Source organism: Parus major, chromosome 1A (genome assembly GCF_001522545.3).
Source record: "Parus major isolate Abel chromosome 1A, Parus_major1.1, whole genome shotgun sequence".
NCBI lineage: Eukaryota > Metazoa > Chordata > Aves > Passeriformes > Paridae > Parus > Parus major.
Window position 1 is genome coordinate 6836598 of NC_031773.1, and position 17587 is coordinate 6854184.

The following is a 17587-nucleotide window of genomic DNA, read 5'->3' on the forward strand; positions in this document are numbered from 1 at the left end:
TTTTTATTTGAAAGGAAATATCATGTTTTAATAGCAGATTCTTTTGCAGAAGGAGACCGGTTAGCACAGATTTTATTTTAAGCTCTATTTCTGCCAGATAACTCATTATGATTATTTTTGGGTCATGATCTACTGGGTTTTTCTGTTAGGACTGTGACTTCAGATAGTGATGGACCCAAATGAATGCTTAATCCGTATGTTATGCCTCTATTACAGTCAGACTAACAGTACTAATCCCTTCCAGCTCTGACTGCACATATTCTTTTAAGAATGAGACTACCTTTCTTAGAAGTAAGCCAAAATCTGGTAACACTGAAAGAGATCTTGTTGGCAAGGGACCCAGGGGACAAAAGAAGTGAAACAAAAGCCTTTAGAGAATGCTGACATGATCCTCTAAAGTGTTGCATATGATTTATGGAAACAGATGTCCAAAGACTTACTCTGTAGTCACTAGATGTCACATAAAATATAGGGAGAAAGGCCAGCCAAATGATGCACGTTGTGTACATTGTGAAACCGATAAACTTGGCTTCGTTGAAGTTCTCTGGACATTTCCTGGTTTTGAAGGCATACACAGTGCATAAAACCACGAGGATGACATCATATGTTAAGGACATTAACATACTGGAATCCTTGACATTGCATTTCAGGATGACAGTCTCTCTCTTCTCGGGAAGCGTGTATCTCCTGGTGCCTGGTGCCTCCAAGATGAGCCACACGGACACCACCACCACCTGCACCAAAATGAGACTCAGGCAGATGAACACCTGAGAGCTGGGGCTGATGAACTTGGGCCTCTGCGCACCGTTCTTTACGCCATCAAATATTCTGGCGATGCAGTTTGTTTTTGTCAGGAGGGCAGAGTAGCAGACGGCAAAGGAACTTCCCAGCCCCAAACGGCGCAGGGTGCAGATGGCTGGAGAAGGCTTGGCTATGAAGAAGAAAGTCATGCTGTAAGATAGGAAGACCCCGAAGAGCAATATGTAGCAGAGTTCACGGCCAGAGGCTTTGACCAGGGGTGTGTTGTTGTGCTTGATGAACACTCCAATGACCATGAAAGTACAAATAAAGCCCAGGCATGCGATGGTAACAGGACCTATTGCCCAAGCATCTTCCCACTTGATGTAGTCTTCTGGGAGGTCATAGCAGCCAGTCAGGTCAGCTGTGGGCCATTTTCCAGGCCCGCAGTCTGCACAAGTGAATTCATCAGCCAGGTACTCATAGGTTTCACAGGGAATACAAATCCAACAGCAGACATCTCCTGGTTGCATATTCTTCATCTCATTAGGAGCGCAGGGGTCGCTGCACTGGGAGACAGGGATGGAGCTCCTGGACCAGTGGATAGAGTCTACCTCCAGTGACAGTGTTTCTGCCCACTGACCAACCTTCACATAGGAGTATCTGTCTCCAGTGAACTGGAAATTGAACACGTTGTATCGTCCTATCCCATCTCCATAGGCATCAAATTTGACCATACTGTCTGCATCATTGGGAGGATTGAATGGAGCTGTGGGAAAAAAAAGAAAAAAAAAAAGAAAGAAATAGAGAAATGTTATTACCAAAGCCACATACAATATTTTTTTCATCCCTTGGGCAAGCACAGGCACCTGACAGCCTATAGAATACAATTCAGTTGTGAACAGGTAAGTCAAGAAGTTTGTGTCTGTCTCAGTTTTGAACCTGGAAGAAGAGCTGAGATAGTGGACCTCTATTTCACTTTACATTTATAAATCTAAGATGACCAATGTCCTTACTTTATTTTGTCTTGGATACAAAGCAGTTGTCTAATTATTTGTCCCAGTATGCATCACTGCTGTTTCTCACATTTTCTCTTGAAAGAAAGAGGTCTGCTTCTGAGTCTCAGCATTTTTTGGCGAAACTTGGCTGCCATGATATAAGAAAAATTAAATGGTCAGGTCATTAAATATCAGTTTTTATGCCAACAATCTGGAATGCAGACTTGGATAGAGGATTCATTTTTAGGATGATGGAGAAGTAACTGTGAAGTCCTCAACAGTTTCTTACTACATCTTCTTCTCCCTGCATTGTAGGAAGTTTTGAATCCCTTCTACTTTGCTTCAGTTTTACCAGTTTCTGATATTTCCTGTATGGTCTGAGATCCCCAGGATATTCTGCTTTTGTCCAGTATCTTGTTTGGGTAACAGATGAAAAAAACACAAGCTGGATCTCAGACATTCTGGGAAATCAATATTGTAACACTTCTAACTGGTAAACTCTGGAGAGTTTTGGTTTTCCTCCAGCTGAGGCTTATCTAGGGAATGAAGAAATATTAAAAATCTGGGAGGAAATTGCATTTACCATGTGATTTATTGGTCAGTTGCTGTAGCATCAAAGGTAAAAAGCTTTACAGGCAGAAAGCAAAAGGATTTTTTTTTTACCATTGATGAGCAATAAAGGTGATTTTATTTCCCAGTGTCTTTGGCCATATAAGTGGTACCACTGTCATTGCTGGAATAAATCTCTTTTCTTGCCTCTGTGCCCATACTGTGCTTGAGCTTGAGCAATATCATATAAAGGTGTAATACCCTTCTCCACTTCAATCTCCAGATACTTTGGATTTCTTGTGGTAGATTTATTTAGCTCCTTTAAAACACTGAGGTCAACTTCTTTCACTTTTATTCCTTCAGAGCATTACTTTATTTTGCAGTACTTTGGCTAAGGTCAGTAAAAGGGACACTGGGTTTTGTCACAGAAGCCCCAGCTGGAGGGTTGAAATTGTGAAAAGTACACATCCTGCACTTGTCCTGCACTTGGAGTGCATTTCTTTCCCAAATTTCTGCTTATTGTAGGGCAAATTCAGAATACAATTTATAGCAACCTATACTCTCTTCTGAGTCAAGAATCTGCTTGTTCTCATCCCTGCCTTCTCCTGCTCCTCCCCACCTCAGCTGTGTCAGCCACAGTGGTGGACAGCCTTGGTTTGCAGGATTACAGAATCATGGAATTACAGAATAATTCAGGTAGGAAGGGACCAGCAGCGGGGCCCTCTGATCCAACCCTCTGCTCAAGCAGGGCCATCCCAGAGCACATGGCACAGGACTCATGCAGACAGTTCTGGAATACCTTCAGGGAGGGAGGCTTCACACCCTCTCAGGCAAACTGTTCCAGGGCTCATTCACTGCACATATAAGAATTTTTTTTCTCATGTTCATGTGTTACAGTTTCTGTCCTTTGCTTCTGTCTTATTGCCAGTGAGAAGAGCCTGGCTCCCTTCAGATACCCACATAGTCTGATGAGGTCTCCTCTCAGCTGTGTCTTCTAAAGGCTGAACAAGCCCAACTCCCTCAGCCTTTCCCCATATGACAGGTGATGCAGTTCCATCATCATCTTTGTACCCCTCTGCTGACTTGCCTCAGGAGCTTTGTGTGTTTCTTGTACAGTACAAATTAGAACTGGGGAGCCCAGGAACTTGCAAGAAGTCTATTTTTTCTTTTTCTTTTTCTTTTTTTTTTCTGTCACTGTTGGCAACTAGTTGTAGCACCCTGTAGTCCAACAAGACCTCTGAGACCACAAAAATAAAGAGCAGCATAATCCTCCCCCAAATGGCCAGTCCTGCTGGAAAGTGACATGCTTTAAATTAAACAGGTATATAAATTCAAAATATAGGTCAACAAGAAGAATATTAAGCAGCTTTCCTCCTCTCCCTCCTCCTCCTCATGCACAGGCATGCAAGCTCCCTCATCCAGGAGCAGCATTAAAACAAAATCATAATGCAGCACTTAACAGCTCCTCAATAATGTGCTGTCATTGCCAGTGTCTTATTTCATTATTCATAACACTTATATAGATTGTAGAAGTTGTTAACACAGCAGCCCAGATTTAAGAAGCAGTTTATTCACTTCAGCATTATCCAGGCCAGCTCCTGAGGAGGGCTGAGAGCCTGGGACTGCTGCTGGCACCAGTGGAGCTGCAGGTCAGGAACACAAACTGCAAACTGGATCTTTGACATCCTCTGTCAAGTGCATAACTTGATGGCCACAAGCACCCTGGTGCAAGTTACCTGGGGGTCTGAAACACCAGCACTTTTCAGGAAAGAATTCCCTCTGTGTAACATGTTTAACAACTTCTTATAGAAATTCTGATCGAATATTTGTCATTTAAATAGAGCAGAGAACTTTCCTTAGACTTTGTGGGTAGGCCCAGAAGGCAAAGCAGGTTATCTCACACAGAGTTAGCTTGAAGCTCAAGTATAATTGCCTTCCACAGGGCTGTTCCCACGCTACAAGAAACAAAAGATTTTTGTAGGACAACATGTTCTAAGTTAACCAAAGCTTGTAGCTTGAAACATTCATTTTTAGTGGCTGCTGATAGAGGAAAATAAATCACCCTCTTTCAGATGGAAAGGATGAAATCATTTAACCAAACAATGATGTATTAAATTATAGTATGGTGAGCCAAAGCCTACAAATGAGCCCACTGGGTGGCAGCAATTAATATACCCACTGATTGCATATAAAATCACTAAGGCATTTTAAGGTATAATTTATCAACATATTCTAGATCCCCGTAGGATCACTTCCAAAAAGTAATGTTTTCACAAAATATGATGTAATAATAATTATAAATCAAGATGCTTATAGGCAAGAAAGATACTTATCACAAGAAAACAGGACTTTATTTTTTAGAGTAAAAATAACAGTTTTTGCAAATTGGTTTTTCCAGAGACGATGTCAGGCTGTCATAAGTCACTCTGCAAATTTTTTTATATATCTCAGTTTTGAGAGGAAACCTACAATCTTTATAGCAGGTATTTCTGGCAGGTCTATTTCAGAGTTGTAGCTCAGCTCTTTTACATTCATCCCTTGGGAGAGGACAGGCAAGAGTCTCTGGATCTCATCAGCTGCTAGCTAAGGGGCTGAGTGACAATATGAACTTTGCCTCCTTTGAGCCTTTGAATCTTCTCCTTCCCTTGCACTTCATGAAATAAGTCAGCCCTGTGTAAAGCAGTTACAGAAGAGGAATTTTGTAAAAAAGTTATCAAGGAAAATAAAGGATAATTAAAAAAGACTTAAACCAGTGATGCTTTGTGTTCCAGCAATGGAGATGTAACAGCAATGACATTTATGAGAGCAGGAGGGCAGAAGACAGAAATCTTTGGAATCTGGGTGCAGGCAGCTCAACTCTATCAGCTCCTTGTAGAAATCCTAATGGAGGAGAGAATTTCATTGTGCAAGTGGAGGACAAACTCTTCAGCTTCAGATAAGAGAGGAATAACTGCGGATTTATGTTTTAGTAGCAGATACAGATAAGAACATAAAATAACATCATAGCTTTTATACAATGAATTATGTCATTTGTTTCCATTTTCCTAAGTGGGATCAATTTTTCCAACAGTCACATAACTTGTAAAAATGTGCTTATCTGCTGTTGAAAGCAGGTGAGTTGCTTTTATTTAGAAATTTTTAATATTTTTGGTGTCAGTGATGTACAGCTCTTGGTGACATGAAAAATTTCAGAAAGAAAGTTCTGAGAGGAGATTTATTTTATCTTTGAGAAAAACCTCTACTTGAAAAAGTAGTATGAGAAATATATTTAAATACTTCTAATTCTGCACATTGCCTCAGTTGTGTGAAAAATACTCCAGGATTTTTTAGCAAAGAATGAATAGATGAGGAAAACAAAGCAGTTTTCATCATAATTAGGCACTGGAAATCTTTTAAGAGGCTGAGAAGCTTAGGGAAAGATGTGTGTCACCTCAGCTGACTTGGAATCAGACAGGGTTTTGATTGTCAGCAACATCTTTGGGCCAGGAAGGATATTTTGCACAGTCTCGCATGTGTCTGGCACAGATTTGAGTGTGTAGAAGTTGTCCTATAGAAAACATCCTCAGTAACACTTCCTGGTAGGAATGATGACAGATATTCCTGTCTAAGATGTCTAAGAACATTCTTCACGTCCCCTAAAACACACATCTGCCCTTTGCAAAGTGTATTCTTTCTAAACAAGGTACAGGTCACAGAGGCACGGCTCACTAACTAGGAGGCAATTCATTAACAGCAAGGCTTGATGAAAGCACAGCAGTTTCTCAGCTTGGCAGTTGGCAAAGCTGGGAGATTTCATGTGGTTCAGAAAGAGATGTGAAAAGGACTATTGGGTGCACTGAAGGTGCCTTCTTCCACAGCTTGTTGGTCCCAAAGATTATGAGGAGATTATGATTAAATACAAATGGTAAAGAGGGAACAGGCTGCAGTTTCTGAAAAGTTGAGTGAAACCTACTTAGTCTCACTAGATGGTGCTGCAAAAACTCCAAATTTCTGATTTAAGACTGAAAAATAAGACACTTTTATGTAACAGGAAAATAAAGTTATTTTTTAACCCCCCCTCTACTCTTCCTGTTACATATCCAGGGCAATGTCTTTTTAAAACACTTTAACGAAGAGCCTAGACAATAATATAACAGGATATGGTGTGTTTGTCCAACAGGCTCATCCGTGTGTATGATGCCTTATCTTGAAAAGTATCAGAAAAGACCCTGAGAATGCATATTTATTTTCATTCTCTTTTATTTTTATCTTGATATGGCTTGTTGAGGTCAAAGTGACTTATTTCTGCTTGGCTGAACATTCAGACCGAGCACCAGAGAAGTGATGCACCCACTCCTGTTTGTGCTTCAACACAGCGCAGCTGGTTCCATACCTGATTGACAGAAGGCATATTGAAGTTTTCAAATTCAAAATTTGTATGGGGAAAGATCAGAGTGAAGTGTCACTAGATTGTACCTCTCCACAATTAACAGAATACTAGTTACCACAGAGACAAGCAGTTTTTGACCTCTGCACCACTGTCTCAGGGTGTGTTTGGGTCAGATGCAGCATCGCTTCTTCTCATTAAAGAAATGAATGAGACAAATGAGACAGATTAGTCCCCTACAAATGTAGTTTTCCTACCTGTGCCTACAGATTTTTCATTCAGGTCTGTGGTTTCTCTCTTAGGCTAGGCACTTGCTGTAGGGAATTTTAAAACTATTCACAGATCCCCACAACTTTTGCACTGGTCAGACAGAAATGTTTTCCTCAGGCCTTATTGCAACAATCTATCAAGGGATGTATGTGGATGAATTATCCCAAACTTCTGTCCTACAAAAGACAATGAGTTCACTTTAGAATGGTATCTAGAATAGCCCAGCCAAACTGCTCTTTTTCTGTTGACCACCATGAGTGTGAAAATCTAAAATACATCCAGTATTTATGTATCTGAAGTGAGATGAGTAGCACCAATGTCTGGAACAGAAAGGCTCACAGCTGGAGCACCAAGTGGCTGCAGCATGTCCAAGCTCTCTGCAGTGTACCTGCAAGCAGGTGTCTCACAAGCTGTCTGCACAGGCTGCTCTGGGGGCTATCACAGACAACAGTCTGGGAACATTTGCCAAATAAGATAAGAAGGGTCTGAAAAATGAGAAGAATTCCTTCAGCTTGTCATTATCCTCATGATCCTCAGCCTAGCTGAACACAGAACTCCCAGGCTACCTTTCCTGTGAAAGCTTGCTGCAAACAATGTTTTACATTTCCAGGTATGTGTTGTCCTCTTGCTTGTGTGGCATAGGTGTGGTCTTTAGGATGTGGGAAGAATGAACTAGATGCTAAGTTGCAAACCTTCATCAAGAAAACTGTGAAATTGCCCTTACTCTTTTTAAGAAAATTTAAGGAATTTTAAAAAAGAATTTATTCTATCTTAAACTGCTTGGATCTCAAGACATGGAAGGCAAAAGCATGAAAAAATTCTTCAGTCCTTGTATTTCTCCTTAAAAATACAAATAATCTCCCCTGAAATTAACAATAGTTCTTGCAGTTTTTTTGGTTAAGGTTGTCTTAGTTTAACATTAAAATAAATTCTTATGGAAAATCATCCAAGGTGTTTTTCTTTTTCTTTAAATAAGTCTGATAGGTTGATAATTAATATGAGTAATTTCTGAGATTCCAATTTTGAAATGCCTTTCAATTGATACCATTCTTTTAATTTAAGTTTATCCACTTAAGGAAATGGTTGGCACAGGAGGCAAAATGCATGCAATGTAATTCAAACCAGCAATCAACTTGCAATTACAAAGGAAATTAAACCATGACTTCAAACTGCCTAACTCCTCCCTCAGGCCAACTCACTGTTTTGTACACAGAAGCAAGAGGAGCCCACTCCCATTATAAAGAATTATGGCCACTCTTTAGGGTGACAACACAGCTCAGGAGATGGAACCATAACTTCTGGGCTGGCCTTTGGTAGCTCCTGAAATGTTTTGATGTCAGGAAATTTGATTTGGCTGGTGGATTCTCTGTCAGTTTCTGAGCATTAATGTTGCTCTCAGAGTCTGTGGTTTTGGTTGTGACTTTCTTTCTGCCAGGCCAGGGGTTATGGGTACCTTGTGTCCAGCCTGAGCATTTGGGTGAGGGACATTCCCATGGAACCTCAGAGCTGGGAACTGCTGCCATGCCTTTTACCCCTCTCTTTCTAGTACATCAAGATGCAGCTGGAAGAGATTGAAGCTGTGTTTTAATTTTGCTAAAATTTACTTTTGGACTAGAGTGGGGACATGGTTATATCACAGGGGCACAAATCTTTCTCTTTTTGGAGGCACTGTTCACGACGTGCTAATTCCACCCCCAGACTGCATATGTAGCTGTCTAAGGAAGTGTTAAACACCTAATAATACTTTTTTGCTCTTCTTTGTCAGCCTGAAGGAAATATGAATAGATTTAGTTATTAAGATATTAAAGGAAGTTGGTTAAAACATTCTTTCCTCTGTGGGGACTTGAGGATTAGAGAGGTGTTTCCAGACACAGCTCTGAATAATTTAGTTAGATAGTTTGCCCTTAGAGATCAGAAGCAAATGAACCATGAAATAGACCCTCTGGCTTTTATTTCCTAATTGACTTGATATGAAGACACTCCCAAATCAGGTGGACTGACATAGATTTAATTACTTATACTGCAGTGCTATTATTTAGTAGTAGTAATATTGTAGCTGTGACAGTCCAAGATGTAAGAAATTTCAAGTGTCTAAGAAAGTAATTTCTTATTGGATTTACAGATGGAAGAAGTGCACAAGCTTTTAGACCCAAGATCACTCCATTAGGTCATCAGCACCATTGTTCAATAAATTTGACCTTCATTTATTTTGAAGGAACAACTCTGCTCAGAGTTTAGTATATCAAGTTTTTATTTCCTGCTGGAAACACAATTTCCCTTTGCAAACAGCCTCATTACTATCCATTTGCAGAGTAATTGCTGAAAGCTTTTTGTTCACTTCTTTTCAAGTATAGAGATCAGAAACACAAGGTCTGATGGAGATGCAAGACAAGATATGACAAAGAGATGTTATGCCAAAAGCTTCTTTTTTTTCCAGATATGTGGGCAGTCTAATAAAGGTATTGCCTCTTTCTACAAATCTTATGACTCTATGCTATTATTTTTGTTAAGGAGCTACTGAAAACTCTCAGCAATCATCCTACAAATTGCTAATAATGAGGTAATTTGCAAAATGAAATTGTATTTGCAGTAGGAAAATAAAACCCTAAGTAGTGAATTCTAAGGAGTGCATGTATTTGAAATAATTGCAGCTCAAATTTATTGAACATTTCTTGGAAAAAAAGGAGCTGTAGAATGCCTCAGAGCTGGAATAAAGACACAATACCATAGTGAAACACAGAAACCTTTAGGCTCAGACATATTATGCAGCTCAGTTATAGCATTTGACACATCTGACATAATGGTGATGGAGGACAGAGAATTAGAGTACAGCTGGAAAGGTAAATGTTACATACCTCACATGGTGTAAGATTCTGGAGTGGATCAGTTTTCTTTAGGAATATAATATGTGAATAAAAAAAACATCTATATTTCTTGAACATAAGTCTAATTTAATTTAAGAACTAATTAATTGTGTCTATTTTGGGAGTGCAGTTTTCTTACAGATCTCCTATGGAGGGTGGAAAGAAATTGGCATCTCTGAAGGTGGGTTCTGGCTAATGTGAGACACCATCAGGGAGGTGGGTAACTTCTTCCATCAATAGTTCTCCAGTTATACCACAAAAGTGTGCCAAAGAATATGTGAAAGCTGTGTGGCTTCAATTTTGGCCACTGATGGAGAAATAAAACTAATATTTTGAGTAAGGCCCACACACACATTGAATGTGCTCATCTTCCTTTGTAAAAGTATGAGTCTGGATTTTATTTTTACTCTCTTTCTATATAATAGGGCAGTGGCTGGAAATGCACATTTACTGAAATTGTGAGTTAATTCTCTTTTTAACAGAGTCCATCTCTCTGACCAAATGCTGAGTGAGCCAGAGAGGTGAAAGTAGGCTTCTCACAGCAAGGGATTTCAGTCAAAAGAGAGTGAGATATGGGATAACTCTTGGCTTTTAAGGTTATTCCTGCATAGCACACACAACCTGCCAAGGTAACACGTCATCTCTCCCAACATCTTCAGGTTCATTTGCATGTGTTATGCTACAGCACACAGCCTGCACATCCTATTAATACTTGCAAATTCTTCTGTTCTCAGGGATAAAAGATAAAGCTGAGCACAGAATCATTTTTGCTAATGCTTTGCTCCACTGAAACAGTTCAGCAGCAGCAATCACTGGACCTCAGGGGAAAATGTAAAATGAAAATGTTGATTTATTTGCCTGTTTTATGGTGGAAGCAGAGACACATTGATAGGATTAGACTGATAAAATGTTTCAGAGATCTAGAAAAGACATTAACAGTACTGCCTCAAACCTTCCTCTGACTTGAGATAATTTCTTCTCCAAAGAGCCTTTAAAGATGGGCTTTTTATTCTTTTAGTTACTGGAGCATTAACTAGCCATTAGCTATTTATTCTAATGGATGTGAAAATGTAGTAGAAGAAGTTTAACAAAGTTTTTCAGCACATTTTCATCAGTTCCCTATACCAGTTTCATGGTTTTTTAAGTCACTGTCTGGTGGAGACCTATCCTGGTACAGCAGGCCAATCTTTGACACAAAGCTGATCACTTGGAGCAGTGATCAGCTGCTGCATTCATCAGGGCAATAGAGAAATGCCATGGAAAAATCCTACTTTTACAGAAACCACAGGTAAAATTTATTTATAGGGGTATAGTTATTTATGTCAAGGGAAGGATCCACAAGAACACAACCTTCTGCTATTACAGGCAATGACACAACTGCTGCTTAGGCTAGAAGAGTCCAGCAACCCCATCCCATAAATTTCTGCATATGATCAGGCATGTCCTAATGTTTCGGAGCAAATTTAAGACTTCTTGTATAAGTTAGACAGAGAAAGTGTTTCCATGGGTGGAGAGCAGGACAGTTCTGTAGCAGAAGCACAGGAAGATGCTTGAGGTCCCAGAGCTGCACAAGAGCTGTTAGCTACTGATCACTACACAAATTCAACCTTGGGAAGACAGGAAGACAGTTTTTAGGGCATAATTAATAGAAAGAAGAGCATGTTTGCAACATGTGCAAAACATCCTGTGGATAGTGAAAAAAACAAATGCAGTAACAAGAAGGTACAAGTAACAGCCTCTCCAAGAAAAAGAACCAGGACTGTCACCTGACTGTGGAAGCTGGAACTTATCAGTGCTGCTACCTGAACACCAGAAGGCTCTCCCTTCCCTTCCACTGATTTTGGATTTGCTGCTCACTCTTTATATGAATGCAATCTCAACAATAATACATTAAATATTATTTTTCATTACAGATTTGGGTTAAGTAAAATAAAATTTTAAAGAACGGTGGGTGAGTGCTCCTGTGAATGTGAGTGTTTGTGCCTCTCTGTGTTTTTTCCAATCCATACAACAAATGTGGTTAATACTGGGTCACAGAATCTAAGTGATATCAGATGTAGCCTTTAGGAATCTCAGTCCACCCTGAAAATCCATATTCTGTCAGCTACAGAGTTACATAGGATTTCTGTAGCACATACATTCTGCAAGAGGACTCTGTTCAAGCCTGGGCTTCCCTCAGCTTTCTCACACCAGTAGTTTCCCCATTTCCCCTGAGCACAGTGCAATCCCTTCCCTGAATAAAACTATGGTGTTTTCTTCGCTGAGCCTCATATTTCAGTCACAGAACTGGTAAATATTTCATATGTACAAAGGAATTGTTGCCTTAGCTTATTCCATCAAATTGCCTGGAATCTGTGTAGCAAGTAGAAAAATGTTCTGCATTAAACCTTCATTGAATTGAGGAGCAATTGCAGATATGCATTTAAAAAGTGAATACCTCTCAGCCTTCAGAAATGTTCTTGAATTTCTTTTGTAAGAAAATGCTAGATGTATATGTGTCATTAGTCTAGAAGAGATGGGATGGTGCATATATTGCCAAGTAGAAAGATAGGCTTGTGCAAGAGAAACAAAACAGTAGGAGATGAAATTCATATGCAAGACTGAGGGGGCAGGGGCCTTCAGATTGTGAGGTACAATAACCTCTGCTTTCCATCTACTGGGTGTTTGCAGCCATCATTCCCATCCCCACAGCTTCTGGCTCTGAGCTGTTCTTCACATGCATTTGGGAAAGAGTCAGTTTTTGTGTGGGGACCCATACCAAATTACTGATCTTGGTAATTTCTTTATAAAATACATGCCTTAAATTTAAGGATTTATATTGGGAGACATGGTCCTTTCTGGCTTAGTGCTGAACCTGTTTTCATCCCAACAGTGAGCAGGTAAGCTGCCCATGGATAGAACAAAAAGCAGAAGAGCAAATCAAAGGATTGTTCCTATAGCCATGCTACAGCTAGAATTTCATGGACATTTCTGTTAGAAGTTTCTCTGTCTCTGATATCCCTGTGCATGAATATGTGTCTTGTTCTCCTTGCCTTGAAGAATTTTAATATTCTTTGTCTTGTTATATGCTCAGACAAATATACTTTCATGGCAGGAAGAAGGAAACAAAAGGAAATGACTCACCAAGATAACAGCAATGAAATATATTTTTACATTATATTCTATATCTGCTAACCATAATAACAATAAATAATCATAAATATTGCAGTGATGTCAAGCCAGATATTCTCTGGGATGCTTTTAGAGGTGTTTAGAAACTTGGCTCTGACAAATGAGGAAATGAAAGTCACACACATTTGTCTGTCAGGTCCATCCAGTTTGCAATTGATGGGAGTTGTGCAGAAGATCAGTTTGTGAACAGCATGAATATGTAAAAAGGGTTTCTGCTCTTTGAATGTAGATGTAGAGGTAGTTGCTTTTTGAAAAACTGGGGAAAATTTTGGGACAATATGCTAGTGGAAAATGTGTAAAATGGCTGTTTTGAGTTTGGATTGAGTTTCTTTGTCCCTTTTTTATAGAGAAGCAGGCCCGTATCAGTGAGTAGTGGAGGTTTTTTGCCCTGGGAATCAGAAATAGAACAGACAAACTTGAAGGGAATAGTTCAGGCTTTGCAGAAAGCTGAAATAGATTCACATGCTCATCTGGGCTGCAGTTTAACAAGTACAAATACAGCAGTTGGCTTGGGACAAATTTGTTTGCAAACTTGCTATGTGGAATCGATGTAGGATTCAGGCCATGATCCATGTCTAGATAGCAGCACCAGGCTGGGCTGAGTGTCAATGTCTCACTGATGCAGCTGTACTGGTCTTGTCCCTGTTTCTGTTTAACCACTCTTAGCCTGGAAATATCTTTGTACTGTGCTCTACTGGGTGAAGAAAATGTCTTCCAGGAATGTAATGAAATTAACGTTATTTCAGGAGGAAAAATACTTTTCTATAGTTTATGCTTTCACTTCTGCCTTTGTAGTATAATTATTCACTGCTAACAAGGATATAGGTTTTGTAAAAATAACAACATTTAGTTATCTTTGGGATTTGACATCTGGAATTGTGACTTTCTGTAGTTTTCTTCATTACCTTTTCAAAAGATGGGTTTTCTTGGAGACTCACTGGAAGTCCAGGGCACACCTGGATTGCTCAAAAGATTAAAATGGAATCACCTGCTCTTGTGTTGTTCTCATCCTCAGCACTTCTGTGGTCATGTTCTGAGCACAGCCTTTGCCTCTGTCAGCCCCTACTATTGCAGTATCTCAGCGTGCAAGTGAGACTCACTGATATTAAATATGAAAGTACCAAAGTGCTCTTCCAGTATCACGTGGTAGAGAAGAATCTGGTCTTTCCATGGGCCTTTTAGAGCCAAATTAGATGCTAAAATGCAAGGGATAGGAATCCTGGACCAAAGTCTTCTTTCTCACCTGATACTTTCTCCTTCAAGGTCGCAAGAAAAGGAAGCAGACCTGACATCTCTTATTGTGTTTAAACATTTCTCCCAGGTAAATCTGCATGAAGAATAAGAATATAATCCCATGGCATGTCCTGGGCTTCCCCCCTGCTGTAAAACCCTGTAGGATTGAGAAGGGGAGTGTGCATAATGGGGGGAAGAAAAGGTTGTATGAGACTTTCTGCTCCCCTGAGGACTTGTGCAGACCATTGGTGTTTGGGATTCACATATCATTTGCAGCAAAACAAAAGATAAAAAAAAATATATATTATAAAACAAGCACCAGGCACACACAGGAGCCTGTGATTTAGAGAAATTAGGTTACCAAGCCTTCTGTCTCTCAAATATGTGATCTGAAAGAAAATCATTGCTGTTTGGCAGTCATGTGTTTCTCCACAAACACAGGGTGTCTAATCTCATCCTCATTTACACACTCTCATGGATGCTGTGAAATCTAGAGATTTATGGCTGCCTGAAGGCTACATTATTAATAGGAGATAAGCAGCTGACTATAAATTACATACAAGGCATAGACTATATAATTTTATGTTCAGTATTTCATAACTCAGCTGAAGTGGTGGGTTGTTTAAATATTCAAGTAGAGGAAACCGAGATGGAGATCTAGTTGCAATTTTAGGGGTGCCAAAGTACTTTCACCTAAATATGCCCCTATAACAAATTTGGGGCTGTTGCTGGCCTGTGGTTTCTGCAGGCTTTCCAAGAACGACACCCAGCTGGGTAAAGGCCAAAGGCAACATACTTCCAGAGACTTCTGAGGACTATGAAGAAAAGCTGTTGCTGCTCTGTGTCCTGCTAATGCTGCCTTTCCCATCTTTCTGTCCATGGGAGCTCAGTGCCCAGGTCAGGCAGAGAGCAGTGGCAGCAGGTGACAGTGGTGGCACCAAGCAAAAGTACCTGAGTTAGATGGGGAGCAATGGCCCAGCACACCTTGGCCTCAGCTGCTGGAGCTTATCTCAAGGGGAAAAAACACAATTCAGCCTCTGCTCCTGCTCACTCAGGCTAATTACTGTGAATTAGTGACAAGGGAAAGCATGAAACAGCAGCTTTTTATGATGATCTCTGGCTTGATAGCAGACACCATTAACAGGCAGGTCACTAACCTGCCATTATGGTGAGAGAAGTTTAATGGAAATTTTATTTGGAACAGGTGCCACCTGTGTCCCTCTGCCAGCTCAGGTATCCAGTTCACAAGGTGCAGTGACTGACACACAACACATCCAGAGTGCAGACCAGTTGCTTGCCATCATGATACGTTAAACCTAAACCGAGTGTTGAAAAGGTTCTTTAGCATTTTAGTTTCAACCAGTTTACATCTATAAAGACCTGAACAAATTTGTCTGATTTCACAGCTGCCTTACCTTTCAGCAGGAAGTTAGAATAGAGACCACCCAAAATGCATTTTTTTTTAATTTTATGATTTCGTAGATTATGCATCTATAGCATACATAATTAAAATTATATATAAATGCATATATATAAGTAAATAAATATAGTAAATAATTTATTATTATAATTATATATAATTATATATATATTATACATTATGTATATATAATTATAATTATATATTAATTTATTTAGTATGTGTATACACATACTAAATAGAGATTAGCTTATTTACTCTTGGAGAGTAAATTTACCCAAAGTAAAGGAACAGCAGATCCCATGATGCCTGTAAAGAGAGGAGAAAGCAGATGGGGCTATCAGGATTACCAGGCCAGCAAAACCTTGCTGCAGGTCTCTGTGTATTTACACCAGTGTAACTCCAGTACAGAGAGAATATGTGAAAATACTGTGTGGGTTCAACTATTCCTCTATTCTGAAACAGAAAGTCTCAAGTGTACTTTCAGAGACTGTCCCTTTGCTACTTGCAAGGTTTTAAACACTATAACACATTTGTGGTCCCAGGAAAAGGCAGTAATTTTTTTCTATAAATCTTAGACATCTTTTTCATGTAGATTTTTAATTAGTATCTTGGGGAATTCACTCATTTTCCTGGCTTTCATTATCTACAAATCCATCATGTATTACACTTTTACAACTTTTATGATTAACAAGGTATTGGATGCCTTCTGCCCATGTGAGCTTTGCCTTTATCTGAAAGCATGTTCTGGTTTATTCTACAAAGAGGCATCCCAAGGAAGGCCATGAGGACCTCACTGCTGAGTGCTGAAGGCAAGGGGGATCTGACCTGATGAGAAGGAGCTCCTTGGGTGAGGTGGTGGAGTAGCAGGGCCATCTGCTGCAGAGCTGGGCTCTGAGCTCTGGCTTTAGCCTGCACAGGTACTCCCCACAGTAAACTCGTAGCCGGCCTTTGAGGTTTCTGCAGCTGTAATCTGCTCGTGATAGCACATACAGCATTCTTTTGGTCTGTGCTCCATGCAGCCTGGCTGAGTATTCAGTTTTGAAGTGCACTTTTGACAGGAAATACTTATGGCTAAATCCCAGAGCAGGGACCAAGCAGTGCTGCTGTGCTCAGAGGAAAGGTGACATCTGCTTGTTGCAGACCACGGCTTAAGCTCTTTCTTACTTGGATGGAACAGATACGATGGAAATGGTCTGTGAAATTGTGTTCCCACAACAGAAGTCACCAGTGTTCAAGCATAAATGAGAAGGCAAATTTGTGCTTCTGCTTCATATTATTTCAGTGTTGACTGGGGCAGAGAGAGGAGGAAGAGAAGGAAAAAATGAACCACATAGAAACGTAAAACCAGGTAAGAACAGAGGTTTTGTCATAAAGTCCAGTGGAGGAAAGGGGACAAATCAGACATGACTTACAACCCTTTCCTCATTTGGAGTAGTCATTCTGGTTAGCCAAGGACTAACCCAGGACTTGCCCAGGATGAGGCAGTTTTGATGATACAGGCTTTGCTGTAGAAGAGATGGATTTCTGAACACAAGACGGAAAGCACCATGACAGTGATTCTGGTAACTCAGGAGGGAGAAAGGGATAGGAAAAGACACTGAGTACGTTAAATAAGCATTGTCTAAAATTTTTAATTATCTTTTTTCTAATTCTTCTACTTTTGCCAAATTCCTCCAACCATTAGCTGTGCAGGTTCAGAAAACTGCATTAAAAACATGGACATGCATACATTCCAAAATCCAAACCACATTAGCCTGAGGACGGGGTTAGTCCTGTTCTACCATCAGGCCAGCTAACTGGAGTGGGAAAAGCTGGAGCCCAGCTCCACACTCCTGGGTGACAAGGCTGTTATCCTGCACCAGATAAGCAACTCTGGATCTAATGCTGCTCTTTCACTGTCATTGCTGCCCTTCCTCACCTCCAGTCCAATGTCCAGGAGGAGCAGCTACACCAGGCAGCTACATGTAGGGCACAG

General features: G+C 40.1%; 1 protein-coding gene across 3 annotated transcripts in view; it reads right to left on the reverse strand.

The window, feature by feature from the left end:
* GRM3 (glutamate metabotropic receptor 3) overlaps window positions 1-17587 on the reverse strand; it is a 101648-nt gene that overhangs the window by 9132 nt on the left and 74929 nt on the right. For all 3 annotated transcript variants that reach the window (XM_015629157.3, XM_015629158.3, XM_015629156.3), the window contains one exon: window positions 441-1507. In XM_015629157.3, coding sequence (XP_015484643.1) covers window positions 441-1507 — 1067 coding nt within the window. The remainder of the gene's footprint in view (window positions 1-440; window positions 1508-17587) is intronic.